This window comes from Arachis stenosperma, chromosome 2, assembly GCF_014773155.1.
Source record: "Arachis stenosperma cultivar V10309 chromosome 2, arast.V10309.gnm1.PFL2, whole genome shotgun sequence".
NCBI lineage: Eukaryota > Viridiplantae > Streptophyta > Magnoliopsida > Fabales > Fabaceae > Arachis > Arachis stenosperma.
This window is the reverse complement of record NC_080378.1, coordinates 86,848,336-86,861,368: the sequence shown is the minus strand read 5'-3', so window position 1 is coordinate 86,861,368 and position 13,033 is coordinate 86,848,336. Positions and strand designations below refer to the sequence as shown.

Genomic DNA, 13,033 nt, shown 5'->3' with positions numbered 1-13,033 from the left:
GAACCATGCAAGCAACAACAATCATTAAAACAAAACCATGCTAGCAACAACAATTATTGAAACAAAACAATTATTAAAATACAACAATTATTGAAACACAACCAAGCAAAGAAGCTTAAATAACAATAATCGTTACCTTTTGCATGTCCGAAATGAAACACCAACCCTTTTCTTTGTAAGGCCCGAGATTCTCAGCAGCAGCTCAAGGAACCACCTCCAATTCTCCGTGTTCTTCATTGGGACAATGACATATTCAATTACATAGATATGCCTATTGGCGTCTTGTCTAATGGCTGCTAAGATTTGTCCACCAAATCTTGTTTTTAGAAATGTTCCATCAAATCCTATTAGAAGTCTACAGCCTGCACTAAACCCCTTTTTGCATCCATCCAAATACAGATACATCTTGTCAAAAGTGGGATCTTCTTCGGGGTTAGGATGAAGAATTGTTGAGATACGCACAGTTGATCCCGGGTTGCACTTCGGCAGAGTCTTACCATAGTTTTTCATCATCTCATATTGTGCAGTAGCATCACCATACACAATATGCCTTGCATCTCCAAGTTCTCTTGTCAAAGAAGACTTGTTCAAGTTTAAGTCACATTTGTTTTTGAAGTATGTTAAAGCTTCAGAGTGCTTCAGGTTTGGGCATGGTTTTAAAAACTGGATCGAACCGATCTTTCGAATCAATCCAACAAAAAATAAGCGTTAAAAATGGTCCGATCCACTACCTATAACTGCTGGATAGAAAACCATTCAGAAATTACTATGCTAAAAATTATATCCAAAATTTATAGTAGGGAGATTTATAATAGGAAGATCATTGCGCGCGATAGAGCATGATTTCACAGATTTAAAGAGGGTGAATGTTCTTGCAGAAATTATTGGTGAATCCAGAAGTAAACAAATGCTTTTGATATCATTTTGATGTAGTTTTGTAGATAAATTAGATACAACTTTTTATTCTGTTGTACTTATTATAATTGAAAGTGAAAGAAATGTCTGTGGAGACAACATTAAGACTTTGAAAATTGACAATTTTTTAACTTAATTCTAATATTCTTTTGTTATTATGAGAAAGGAACATGTAAAGTAACAACTGCAGCACACTTATAAACTCAATTAAGCACTAAAGGTAACGAGAACCATGTCACAAGAGCCCATATGTTGAAGCAAATGAAATTAATTCATCTATTGAAAAATGACTATCTTGTCAAAAATTGCATCTATAATTTAGAATAAAGGCTCTAAATAATGCAGCATCGCAAGACATATTCAGTTAACTATGAACTATCACTGTCTAGAATATAATTTATTTATTATTTAATTCTAAAATAATTTTTTCGATTGAACTACGATTAGATCAGTTAGATTAGTAAATTAGTGAATCAATGACTAGAGCGGTTTAATGATCGGTCCGATTCTCAAAACCTTAGGTTTAGGTATTTTCTAAGCTTTTTTACCAACTTATTTGCTAACCACCTTCTGTTGGCTAATCTATTCTTTGTCTCCCTTAAGCATGTATGATCATCATTAAAAATTTTAACTTTTCAGCAAACACCCTATCCTTAGAGGCATAAATAACCTAGGTAGCGTTTGTTTTGAGATACTGAGACAGAGACTAGGAGACTGAGACTCAATATCATGTTTGTTGGTTCAGAGACTGATACTAAAATTTCTGTCTATGTCCTTAAAATTTCAGTATTTTAGTACCTCAAAAAAGTAGGGACACATAGGACTAAAATTTTTAGAGATGAAAACTGAAACTTTAATAACATTTTGTATCTAAAATACCCTCATTTCAATTAATTAATTCTAATTTTACCTTTGTGCAAGTTAAATTAGAGTTTTATTCTTGTTTTAGTTTCTGTCTCCCACTTTGCACCAAAAAGAATACTTAGATTTAATTCAATTTATGTCTTTTAGTCTCTATCTATCAGTCTCAGTCTTTTCGTCTCTGTCTCTCCACCAAAAGTTACCCTAGAGACATTCCTCATTCTTCACCTTTACATAAAGCACGGCACCTTAAGCTTTAACTAATGCCCTGCTTATACTGGGATTGGCTCCGGCAAACCGTCGGTGACATTGTCTTGGCCCTTTCTTGGGGTTTCTTCCTCATTTACTCTTAGAGGGAGAAATATGATTGATTAATTTGATTTAACATCCACCAGATGGATGAAATCTTTAGCTTGTATTTACTTACAATAGATATCATTTTGTTTCTTACTTATCCTCACATTTTTCGTCATCGGCATTGCATGCAAGAAATTTTTTAAGTTAGGATTAGCTAGTGATCTCCAATGTGATGTTGATGTATAAGAGTCCTTGATGAAAAAGAGAAAAAAGTCACGTTACCTTAAGTGTGTTAATATGTAAACTATCCTTGTGACATATTTGGGATTGTTTTTCTGGTTCTGTTGAGTGTAGATGTTTATTTATCTAAGGTGGTGCAAAGAAGGCATAAATTTGCTGTGACCATTTCGCAGCGAGACCGGAATTGATTTGAAACTGAGTAACTATCATAGGGAAGTTGCTGTTGAATAGTGCACAAATGTGGAGTAACTATGTTTAAGTGTATATCTAAGGTGATGCGTTGTATTTCCATACTTCTAGTGCTTCTGATGCTCCTTGTTCTGATCATCATAAGATTATACTGTTCTCCTTTTGAGCTACTGTTTGTTCTAAAGCAGAGGGTTTTATTCATGTAGCTGATATTCACTTTCGCAGACATTCGTCAGTTTCTAATAGTTAGAAGCAACTGAGTACATTAGCATTGGGTCTTGTTGGACGGCTCTGACTAGCTATGATTTACATATAGTTGTAAATGGCACTTTTTTATTCTGGAAATGAAGGTATGTAGACAATAACTATTGAAAATACAAAAGCTAATTTTGCTCCGTTGAAAGGCTTTACATTCTATATTATGTGAAAAGCATGGTTCCCTCAAGATCTGTGTTTAACACAATGCCATATACTAACATCATTAGGCACCCTTTTAAGAGTTACACTGGAAAAATAAATAAATTGCTTGAGTGGTTTTCAGCTTTGTTCATCGAAATTCCTCTGCTACATGATTACATAATTTTTGTATCTTGGCACTATTTCTATCCAATATACACTACCTAGTTTCATAACAGTTGGGTAAATCCTACGCCACAATTGTGTGATATCTATGTACTTATGCTATTAGGCACCCCTCTACAAGTAACTCCAGGACCAGAACTAGCTATAAGCAATTCATATGGTGGAATCCCAGCACCGCATCTGTTTCTAAGATTCTGGTCTTTATTCCTCTTCTCAATCTCCTTCTCTATTCTCTTTAGCTCTATGGAGAAATCATAGAATGCCTCTATGATTTTAGGGTCACCAATCCAATCTGACAAGTCCCTTCTCTGCCCTATGTATTCTTCATCCTCCGGATGCTGAGAGAGTATGTTAAGCACTGCAAGAAACTTGGTGGTTTGAAACATATCCGGCAGGGAAGAACACAAGAAACCTTCGGGATCCTCCAAGAACTCCTTGTACTCTGGATCTCCTTCCTTGGGTAGCAGCTTCTTCACCAGCGGCGGGCGCATCGGGACGTACCCGCCAAGAGGGTACTGCCCAAAATTCACTGCTGAATGCTGAACTGAAGCAATCCAAATGAATGTGGTGAGGACTGAGATAAGATCTCTGGGAGTGGCAAGTGTTGGCCACCAAGTAGCATGTGCATGATCACCATGGCCTACGTTGATGACCTCATTGTACCACCCTTGGAGTTCAGTGTCCGACCGTACCATTAGGCCATTATGGTAGTAGTAGTTCACATAAGTTCTAACCATCCTCTCCAAAGCAAACCAAATAAGAAGCCCATCATTTGCATAAGGGTAATCTTCAATTGTAAGTTTTATCCCATGAGGTTGTGCTCTGTCTGGTTCTGCTAGTCCCCTGCATAATGTTCAGGGCAATGATAATGAGATTATGTTTATAGGTTCCTAAATAAGAATCGTTAATGTACACGAACCTTCTAATAAGGTCAGCTGGGAGGGCTTCCATGTCAAAACGCCACCAATCTTTGTAAGCGGCCGAGATGATCTCAGTGCTGTATCTGCCGGTAGAGAAGTCAGATTCAATGATGCCTCCACCATTGATAAGAGCCTCGCGAGCCAATGCATTTATCTGCAGTGTGTATTTCATATGAGGCTTTAGGAGCTTGAAGATAGGGTGCGTGACACTCATCTGGCGATGTGCTGCTATGATGAATGGCTCCATGCACGCGTGGGTCCTCAACCTAAAGCTAAAATTTTGTTAAACAGCAAAAAAACTCAACACAGTTCCATGATGTACTTTAAGAATACTCATTGAAAATCGATTTTCGACAAAATAAAATAATAAATATCTTGATATAAAAATATTCAAGTATTACTTTTATATGTTATAGAGTTCATTTGACTTCAACTAACTTAGGTTTCTTTCAATATTACATGACCACATGATGATTGATGAATATTACAAGATGGAGAGTATAAAAAAGGTAAGGATTTAATTGAGTTGCATACCAGTGATGAACAAGTTGGTGAACTCCAGCGTCATTGGAGCAAACATGTGCTTTGGCAAGTTGCCACAACCAATAAGAAGTGGCATCCAATGGAGGTGATAGAACCTGTTTGGATTGTTGTTGTTGGTGCTCCCCCTCAGGAAGACTCAGCTCTATGGCAATAGGTTTCAAAGTTCCCATTCTAGTCAAGTACAATATGGTACGAGTTGCATATGCTTTTCGGTCCTCTTGAGCATTGATCCCTTTTAGAAATGGCATATAAGCATCATGGTAATCCAAAATGAATAGCTTCTTTTCCTCTATAGCCTATATTCAAAAAAGAAATAATTTTGGGTGTTATAAATTGTACAAGAATTCATACAAGGCCATGTATATGTGTATGTAACTATGTACGTATACCTGTTGTATGGACATGCCGTCCAAGTGGCTAATTATGTGCTCTTCTTTTAGAGCGGACTCTTGTGGACCATACATGGAGGGGTCCAAATCACTCACCGGTGGAAAAGTCTACAAAATTTTAGAACAAACGTGTCAAATAATCAGAATAAAAAGTTTTAAAACAAACGTGACAAAACATAATAACTGCTCGACATGTTCTAATAATTGGCTGAGAAAGGTTGCTTGTTGTAGTTAGAATATATAATGTGAGAAAAAATTTGTTAAATAACTAACTATAACATGCCTAACTACCTATATATCTGGATCTCCTACTTGCAAGCTGTAATTTCCTATAGTTTTTTTTTGAATCATTTAGAGAATGACGTCTAAATTTTTTTTCAGATGTTTTTTAGTAATTAAAATTTAATAAATATAATCGATTAAATTGTATTATTTTTGTCAAAATTAGACTAAACAAATTAATTTAATAGAAAAAACAATGAATCAAATCTTAAACCGGTCTAAATTAATATTATTTTTTTATAAAAAATTACTACAATACCTTTATTATAGAAAATAACTAAAATACTCTTATTTTATATATATTAATTTTGAAAACTCTAAATTTTAATCCTACGACGCAAAGAAGTAAAGGGTTAGAATTTAAGATTCTCAAAATTGATATATATAATAGGAATATTTTAATCATTTTTTATAATAAGGATATTGTAGTTATTTTTTATAAAAAATAATATTAATTTAGACCAATTTAAAATTTAATTCACTATTTTTTTAATGTCTGACTTAATTTTGACAAAAATAATATAGTTTAATTTTTAATTACTACAAAAATCTTAAAAAAGTTTTAGATATCTTTATTTGAATGGGTTTTTTTTTTTTCATTATCATTTATATACGTAACATAATTTTATGGAAAATTATTATTTTCTTCTCAAAATTGATTCAAATAGTAAAATTAAATATACCTGAAGCCTTTTTATGCTTAAAGGGTTGACGCCAGCCAAGGCCTGACGCCCAAGTTCTTCATCTGTTATGCAGCAACCACCATTCCCTATAATAATTAATTTTAAGCAAATTCTCTTCATTATAATATTCAATTTGAAACTACTTAATAGTCATTTAACACGTTGAGTCATTGAAGTTATTATTCTTAGCTGACATACCACTTATAATGTGTGGAGTGCTAAATTTGAAGTACTCTTCGAAGGAATCTTGGAATAACTTGTTAACATCAATAGAAAGTGTTCCATTCTCCTCATTAGTATGATTCATTGCATCCACTTGATGCCTTCTTTTGTATATGTTCTTAATCTCTGATAGCTCCTTAAAGACTCCACACTTAGTTATATAAGTTCTTATGAAGGGAATCAAATTTCTTGTTACACCTTTCACTCTCTCCACATCAAGTGCCTCCTTTCTAACTCCTTCAAACACTTCATCTCTTGGCACGTATGTTTCCATGAATGCATTCACACACGACTCATATTTTTCGTCTGTCACATGCATATATATGGTTACAAATTATTCAAAATGTGTTTAGTCATATCAATTAATAGTAATGCACATATTAAGTATTTTAACATAATAACAGTGATAGATTACTTATATGAAAAGTAGGGGTGTTATGGTCGGGTGAAATCGAATTTGTCCTGATTTAGACTTAACCCTAAATATATATTGAGTCTATTTTTTAGACTTTAATCCGACCTTAGACCTAATGAAATCTAAATATTTTTGGGTCACAATTATATCGGGTCTAAACCGGATCTTTTAAGTTTTAACGATACTTTATAAAGAAACTTATTTATAATGCACTTATTTATGAAAAAGAAACTTCTTACAGAAAAGTTGATATCATATTTGAACTTAAATTTGTCCATAAATTTTAATTTGATGCTTCTTTGATCTATTTTTTAATTTAACAAGTGTGATTAAAAATAAAACAATAAGCTTATAATTAATATAACATAATATTGAAATAAATTTAAAATATATATATCTTTTTTAATTTTTTTAGGGTGCACATGAGTCGAGTGAAGCCGAGTTTTCTTTGGCCCAGATCCGACCCGAAATAATAATCGGATCTATTTTTAAAACTCTTATTCTACCCTACATCCCGTAAAATCACGCCAAATTGATTCTCTAAAATATTCGGAGTCGGACCAAATCAAAACTAAAATATTAATATATATTATATTTTAATAATTTAGTCAAATATACTAAATTATCTAATAGTTTTTAACTATCATTTTCAGACGAAAACATCACCTTATTAAAGAGAAATAATTAAGATGAATATGATCTCACTGGTTATGACAGGTGGACGGCCAGTTCGACAACGCCTAGGATTAGGATGTTGTTTGGTTCCCAAAATTGGCCTAACATGTTGAATGCCCTTGTCTAGATTTCCCAAGTCATTGTAGACATCATAGTCATAAACCCTATCACTCATCACCTTCCTCATTCCATTTCCATCTCCCCTCTTTTGTCTCAGCTCTTCTTTTCGTAGTTCCTTCACACCCTCTGCTGTGTCACATGGTAAGCATGCCTAATAATAAACAATACACAATTTTCATTTTCTAATTTATTTGTGGTGGATATAATAACCAAATTAAAATATAATAATATATAATCAAATGGCTACCTTGTTGGTGAAGAAAATTCTCTTGTCTCGGTGAACCTTTTCAGGTTGAACCCAAGAATTGCAAGAAAATTCCACAAAGCCTCCTTCAATGGAGATGTTTTCCAAGAAGATCTCTTTGTCATATTTGTTTGTGACTGTAATGGCTCCCGGAAATCCAAAATTAGAGTCAATCGCAAATTCAACTTTGTGAGTGGACCTCTCACTATCCCCACCTCCATTAAATAATAATTCTCTTGTCCAATCCAGTACGGCTCTCTTGCTCAGCTTTCCCTCCATTGTTGCTTCAATTCAATTAGGGCAAATCACACATAGAGTCAACACAAATAATAATAATTCATATTGGTTTAGCTTCATGTTTTTATGAGAAAATGCTATTTGTGTTTAAAAGTTAATAAAGTACTTGTTTGGTACTATTATCTTAATAAAAAAAGATTTTTTTAATAAAAAAATCTTTTTTTATTAGTTTTTAGTGTAATTGACAAATTTTTAATAATAAAAGTAAAAATATTTGAAAAAAAAATATTTTTTTAAAAATTGTAATTTATATCTTTTTTTAAAAGATCTTTTTTCCTAAATAAAAGGATGTTTTTCACGTAATAAATAAACAAAAAAGTATTTTTATATCGTTATATCTAAACATAATTGATAGATAAAAAGATTTTTTTGTATGAGATACCCAAATATAAAATTATTTTTATTTTTTGATAATATCTTTTAAAAAAGATAATTCGAAAAAAATCTTTTTTTAGAAGTTTATCCAAACAAGCCCTATGATAAAAAAAAAAAGCAAGAGTTTAATAATAAAATTGAGATTTGACATAAATGACCAATTTAATAATAATTTATTTTTTGTCAGTTTACAATTTTATTCGTTTTAAAGAATATTTTAGAGAACTAAAGTGATTAGAATTTCAGGTAAAACTAAATTTTTGGAGTGAATTATATATTTTTTGTAATTTTTAGATTTTTTTTAACTCAACTAATAGTTATTTGGTTGGTATCCTAATTGGTTACCTAACAAGATTATTTTCAAAACTTGAAAATAATATGTAAGTATTTTATTATTTTTATAATCTTTAATTGGATGGTATTGAAAAACAAAAATAAGAGATAAAAAACACATAAATAATTATCAAAAAATAATATTTTCTAGAATTATGTAAAAAAAAAAGTGCATGCTTACTGGGATCAATTTGAGTGCTAACTAGCTGCATGACGATTCCTCTATCCCCAGTTGTATTATGGCTGAAACTATCAAAGTAATGAAGCATCATTGCCATGAACTCCTTACTATTCTTTATAGCTACACTTGCACTTATCGTCAATGTTACACCACCACCATCATGGAGACTCTTATTACTACTAATCAAATCATCAAAGGTGGTTCTCCTCTTCACAATGGGCAACAGAATTGATGAGCAAGAGAAACTGGGAAACATTGAAATTTTGTGTTTCTTATTATTATTTTGACGAGTGTGACATCTTCTACAAGCTTCAAAACAAAATGCTTCAACCACTACACTTTGTCCCAAAATTTCCTTAACCATCCTCATTTCAATTCTCAATTTCAACTCTAACAAACCCTAAAGTGTGTATTTGTTACTATTCCTTTATACACAATGCTAGTGCTATAGTTATAAAGTAGTAGCTTATTGACTTAAGATGTACCAAAATGAATGAAACCTATTTATAGTAACAGAATTGTACAAACTTCCAAATTGAATGAAGTTTCGTGTACATATATACAAGTTTGAGGTTGGTAAAGACAACTTAATATGAACTTTTATCAGAAAAAAGAGAAATTAAATTAGCTTGTAAAATATGACAATGATGATGATGTGTTATATACATATGAATATATATAAATTGGTTTCTTCTGGCAAAGCTGTATGTACTGCTCACCTTTAATTCATACGACAACACATTATCGAAAATTTATGTGTTACATTATTTGAAAATTTCTTCAATTTTTAAATTCTATTCAACAACATCCACAATCTTAACTAATCTTACACCCGCATGCATCATCAACAAAACGATTTTATGATTAAAATTTGAAATATTATATATGAGAAATGCTATTTGTACATCAAAATAAATCAGCCACTAAAATCAAACACTAATGTATTTGTGTATAAATACATGTATGGTTTAATTTATTTTCAATGTATATTTATATTTCCATATATATTTTATACTGATGACGACTGACTTTAGTAACTGATTATGGTGTACACGTAGCATAACCCATTATATATACGTACGTGCACATGCATATCTTGCGTGTATAACGAACAAAATAATAACACTTTAAATATTAACCCCTACTGTTTATCATAGAAACAAACAATGCATGCACCATGGAACATAAAGATTTATATTTGGTTTTGATTATGTGTATACATATACACGCCAAATTTTATTTTATTACCACCCATCCTTAGGGGTGGCAGTAGTACCTATACCGCGGGTACTCGTCCGGCCCTACTCGATCGGGACGGGTTTAAACTCGACTCGAAACGGGACGGGGTCAGACCGAAGCGTGGTGTTGAGCGGGGCGGGACGAGAGCGGATTAAGGATAAATTCGTCCCTATTCGCTTCGGAATGCACATATATACACACACACACACATATATATATATATATATAATTTTTGGGGATTAAGTTATTAGGGTTGCAATGTCATCGTCAATTACACTTTAGTTTCTAAATTCTAAACCCCTCAATTTTCCTTTTTAACTTTTCTCCAAGCCTCCAAGGACGACCGCCTCTGCTCACCCGATCGGCGTCATCATAGCTACCGAGCTCACCTCTTCAGCTCTTCTCCAAGGACCACAGTCTCTGCTCAACTGCTTTGGTCACCTCAATGCTGTCCCTCATCACTGAGCTCACGTCGACGTCGCTCCCACTTCTCTCCTCGCCATCACTATCCTTGCTATCACTATCTTTGCCAGCTCGCCTCTCCCGTTTGCGATCTCTGGTCTCTGCTCGCTTCTCCCTCATCGTCTCTCTACTAACTGGTAAGCACTCCTATCCGGTTCGCTTCTTCAGTTTTTATTTTAAGTTAATTTTATATGATTTAATTTTTATGTTAAAATAATTAAACTAAATTCATAAAATTATTTATGATTGTTGTTGATGGCTGATAATCTGATTTTGTGTTGTTGATGGTTGATTTTGTGATGTTAAAGTTTGATGCTTTGATTTTTGATGTTGCGTTGTTGATGTTTTGATTATGTACATTTTGATTTTTTATTTTATATTGTTGATGCTTTGATTTTGTTAAACTAGACTCATAAAATATTCATTTCGTCTGCAACATTTTTCATTTTATTTGAATGCAACCTATAGTTTTAGATTATGCTGCTTTTCAGTTATAAATGAATAAGATAAAATATATGATGCATTGATGCTAAATCTTTTTTTCAATTTCTTAAGAAATGTTATTTGAAACCATACTCCTAAGAAAAGGTGGTGTTTCTCATTTTTATTAATATTAAATTAATATTATTTGTTATCTTACAAAAATAATTTTGCCGTGCATACAAATAGATATAGTAGCACCATGAATGAATGATAATGAACTGATGATGTGATGAATGACTCACTTCCAAACCTTACAGTGATTTCACTCAAACTCACATGTCGACCCCAAAGATTTATATTGACCAAGATAAGTCCCTCCTTTAATGAATAGCTGAAGTTACCGGCTATGGTGGACTAACTTTAATTTCAATTTTTAATTTAGTTTAGACCACGTTTCCTTAACAACTAACTAGCAAATTAGTTAAACAAGAATGAACAACCATCCTAATTTATTTTTGGCTTTAATTTTAAAAAGATTGACTAGGAACTTGGACCTTGGAACCCTTCTTGTAGATTTTGCACTTGGCCTTTTGATATAATTGAAAAATTTTCGCTGGAGTAACACTTGATTGGTTGTGGTTAATAGATAAAGAGTGGTGAGATTGGTTAATAGGACTCAATTTTTATATATTCTTATTTCTTAGCATGAGGCATTACTAAGATTGATTTTTTTATTTATCTTTTTACAAAGTTAGAGTTAGAGTAACTATTTCTGCATAGTTATATAGTAATTTTTAATTGTATCATCATTAGAGTTATTTTATTGGTTGACCATGGAAACTATACTTATGCAAATTGTTCAATTCTAAAATAAGTGTTGGCTGCTTCTATTTTTGTTTATCTTTGCTTTGAAATTTTAATTTGGTGTTGTTTTCTTCTCAATGGTATTGCTGTTACTTCTGAAAAATTATTTCACCTTTTTTTCAAAAATGATGCCAAGTTATTTGATAAAACTGTGTTTACTAATCATAATGCTTAACTTAACTAGTTTTTATGCTGTGTTTTCAATGTAGGTTTGTTAAATGTAACACCCTACCACACTAAGCTTTACGCTTAAGTCGTAAAACAGAGGTGGTGTGGTATTACGACCTCTAAAATAAAATGAGTACATATAATAGCAGAAGAATTATAATATGCTAGGAGCCTTGAAGAATAGAGGAAATAAAAATCGCGAATATAAAAACACAACGCTCGAGAAATGAGTTAACTTGCGTGCTAAGAAAGCCACAGCTGTCAAGTGTAAAGTAACCCAAAACAGGAACAGAGAGTCAAAGATACAAAATAACGAGCTCCTGACTCAGCCTGCAAAGTCAAGACTGGCCGGAGAATATACACACATATATACATATATATACATATCCAAAACCCAAATGTACATAAACAAAATCATGCCTCTCCATACACCTCTAGGAGGATAAAAAAGAATAAGTTATGTGGAGAGAAAGCTAAGTACATATATATACATCATAGCATAACAAAATAATCCAGTAACCACTCCGCTTCAAGAGTCCAGACGCCTAACGAGATGCCTCTCGACCTGCATCTGAAAAACAACAACATCGTATGGAATGAGAACCGGAGGTTCTCAGTATGGTAAAGGTGCCACACACATAATATATAAGGTCCTGGGAATGCCAGAGGCAATCCTAGAACGCCAACACTCAGATTGTAGAGCTTAAAGTATTAAACAGAAGCCATAAAAGGAGGTTTTCTAAAAATATGTAGACCTGACTTAACTTAACCTTAAACCTAAATCTCATACTGCCATTCCTCCACACCTCCATCTCCATCAGTATTTCACAGACAAATAAACAGATAAAGGAAAGCACAGGAAGGTTACAAATACTGCAGGTAACAAATATACATTTAGCATGGCAAATACATTTAAGCACACCTAATTAAAGCACAAGCAAGTAGTTCAAGTAATATGCATATGATGCATGCCTGTCCTATGGCTGATGAGGCTCATCTGTCGGTTATCCAGCCAACCCGACAAGTCTGAATTGTCCTTAGACTGTCCCCCGACGTGCATCCCCAAGAGTCTATGCATAGCTTTATCTCAAATAATCAATATTGCTCAATGGGG

The 13,033-nt window shown here is 32.9% G+C and overlaps 1 protein-coding gene across 2 annotated transcripts; it reads right to left on the bottom strand.

Annotated features, from left to right (window-relative positions):
* Positions 1-2,870: 2,870 nt before the first annotated feature.
* Positions 2,871-9,224, bottom strand: LOC130957474 (lipoxygenase 3, chloroplastic-like). 2 transcript variants are annotated; one of them, XM_057884333.1, is made up of 9 exons: positions 8,764-9,224; positions 7,581-7,861; positions 7,244-7,484; positions 6,100-6,429; positions 5,902-5,987; positions 4,937-5,044; positions 4,539-4,843; positions 4,004-4,276; positions 2,871-3,927 (listed from the first exon to the last, which is right to left on the bottom strand). In XM_057884333.1, exons 1-9 carry the CDS (start codon positions 9,131-9,133, stop codon positions 3,171-3,173), a joined length of 2,751 nt encoding a protein of 916 aa, XP_057740316.1. In that variant the 5' UTR covers positions 9,134-9,224; the 3' UTR covers positions 2,871-3,170. The 2 variants fall into 2 exon arrangements, with proteins under 2 accessions (XP_057740316.1, XP_057740324.1); XM_057884341.1 differs by having other exon boundaries at positions 4,004-4,270.
* Positions 9,225-13,033: the final 3,809 nt, after the last annotated feature.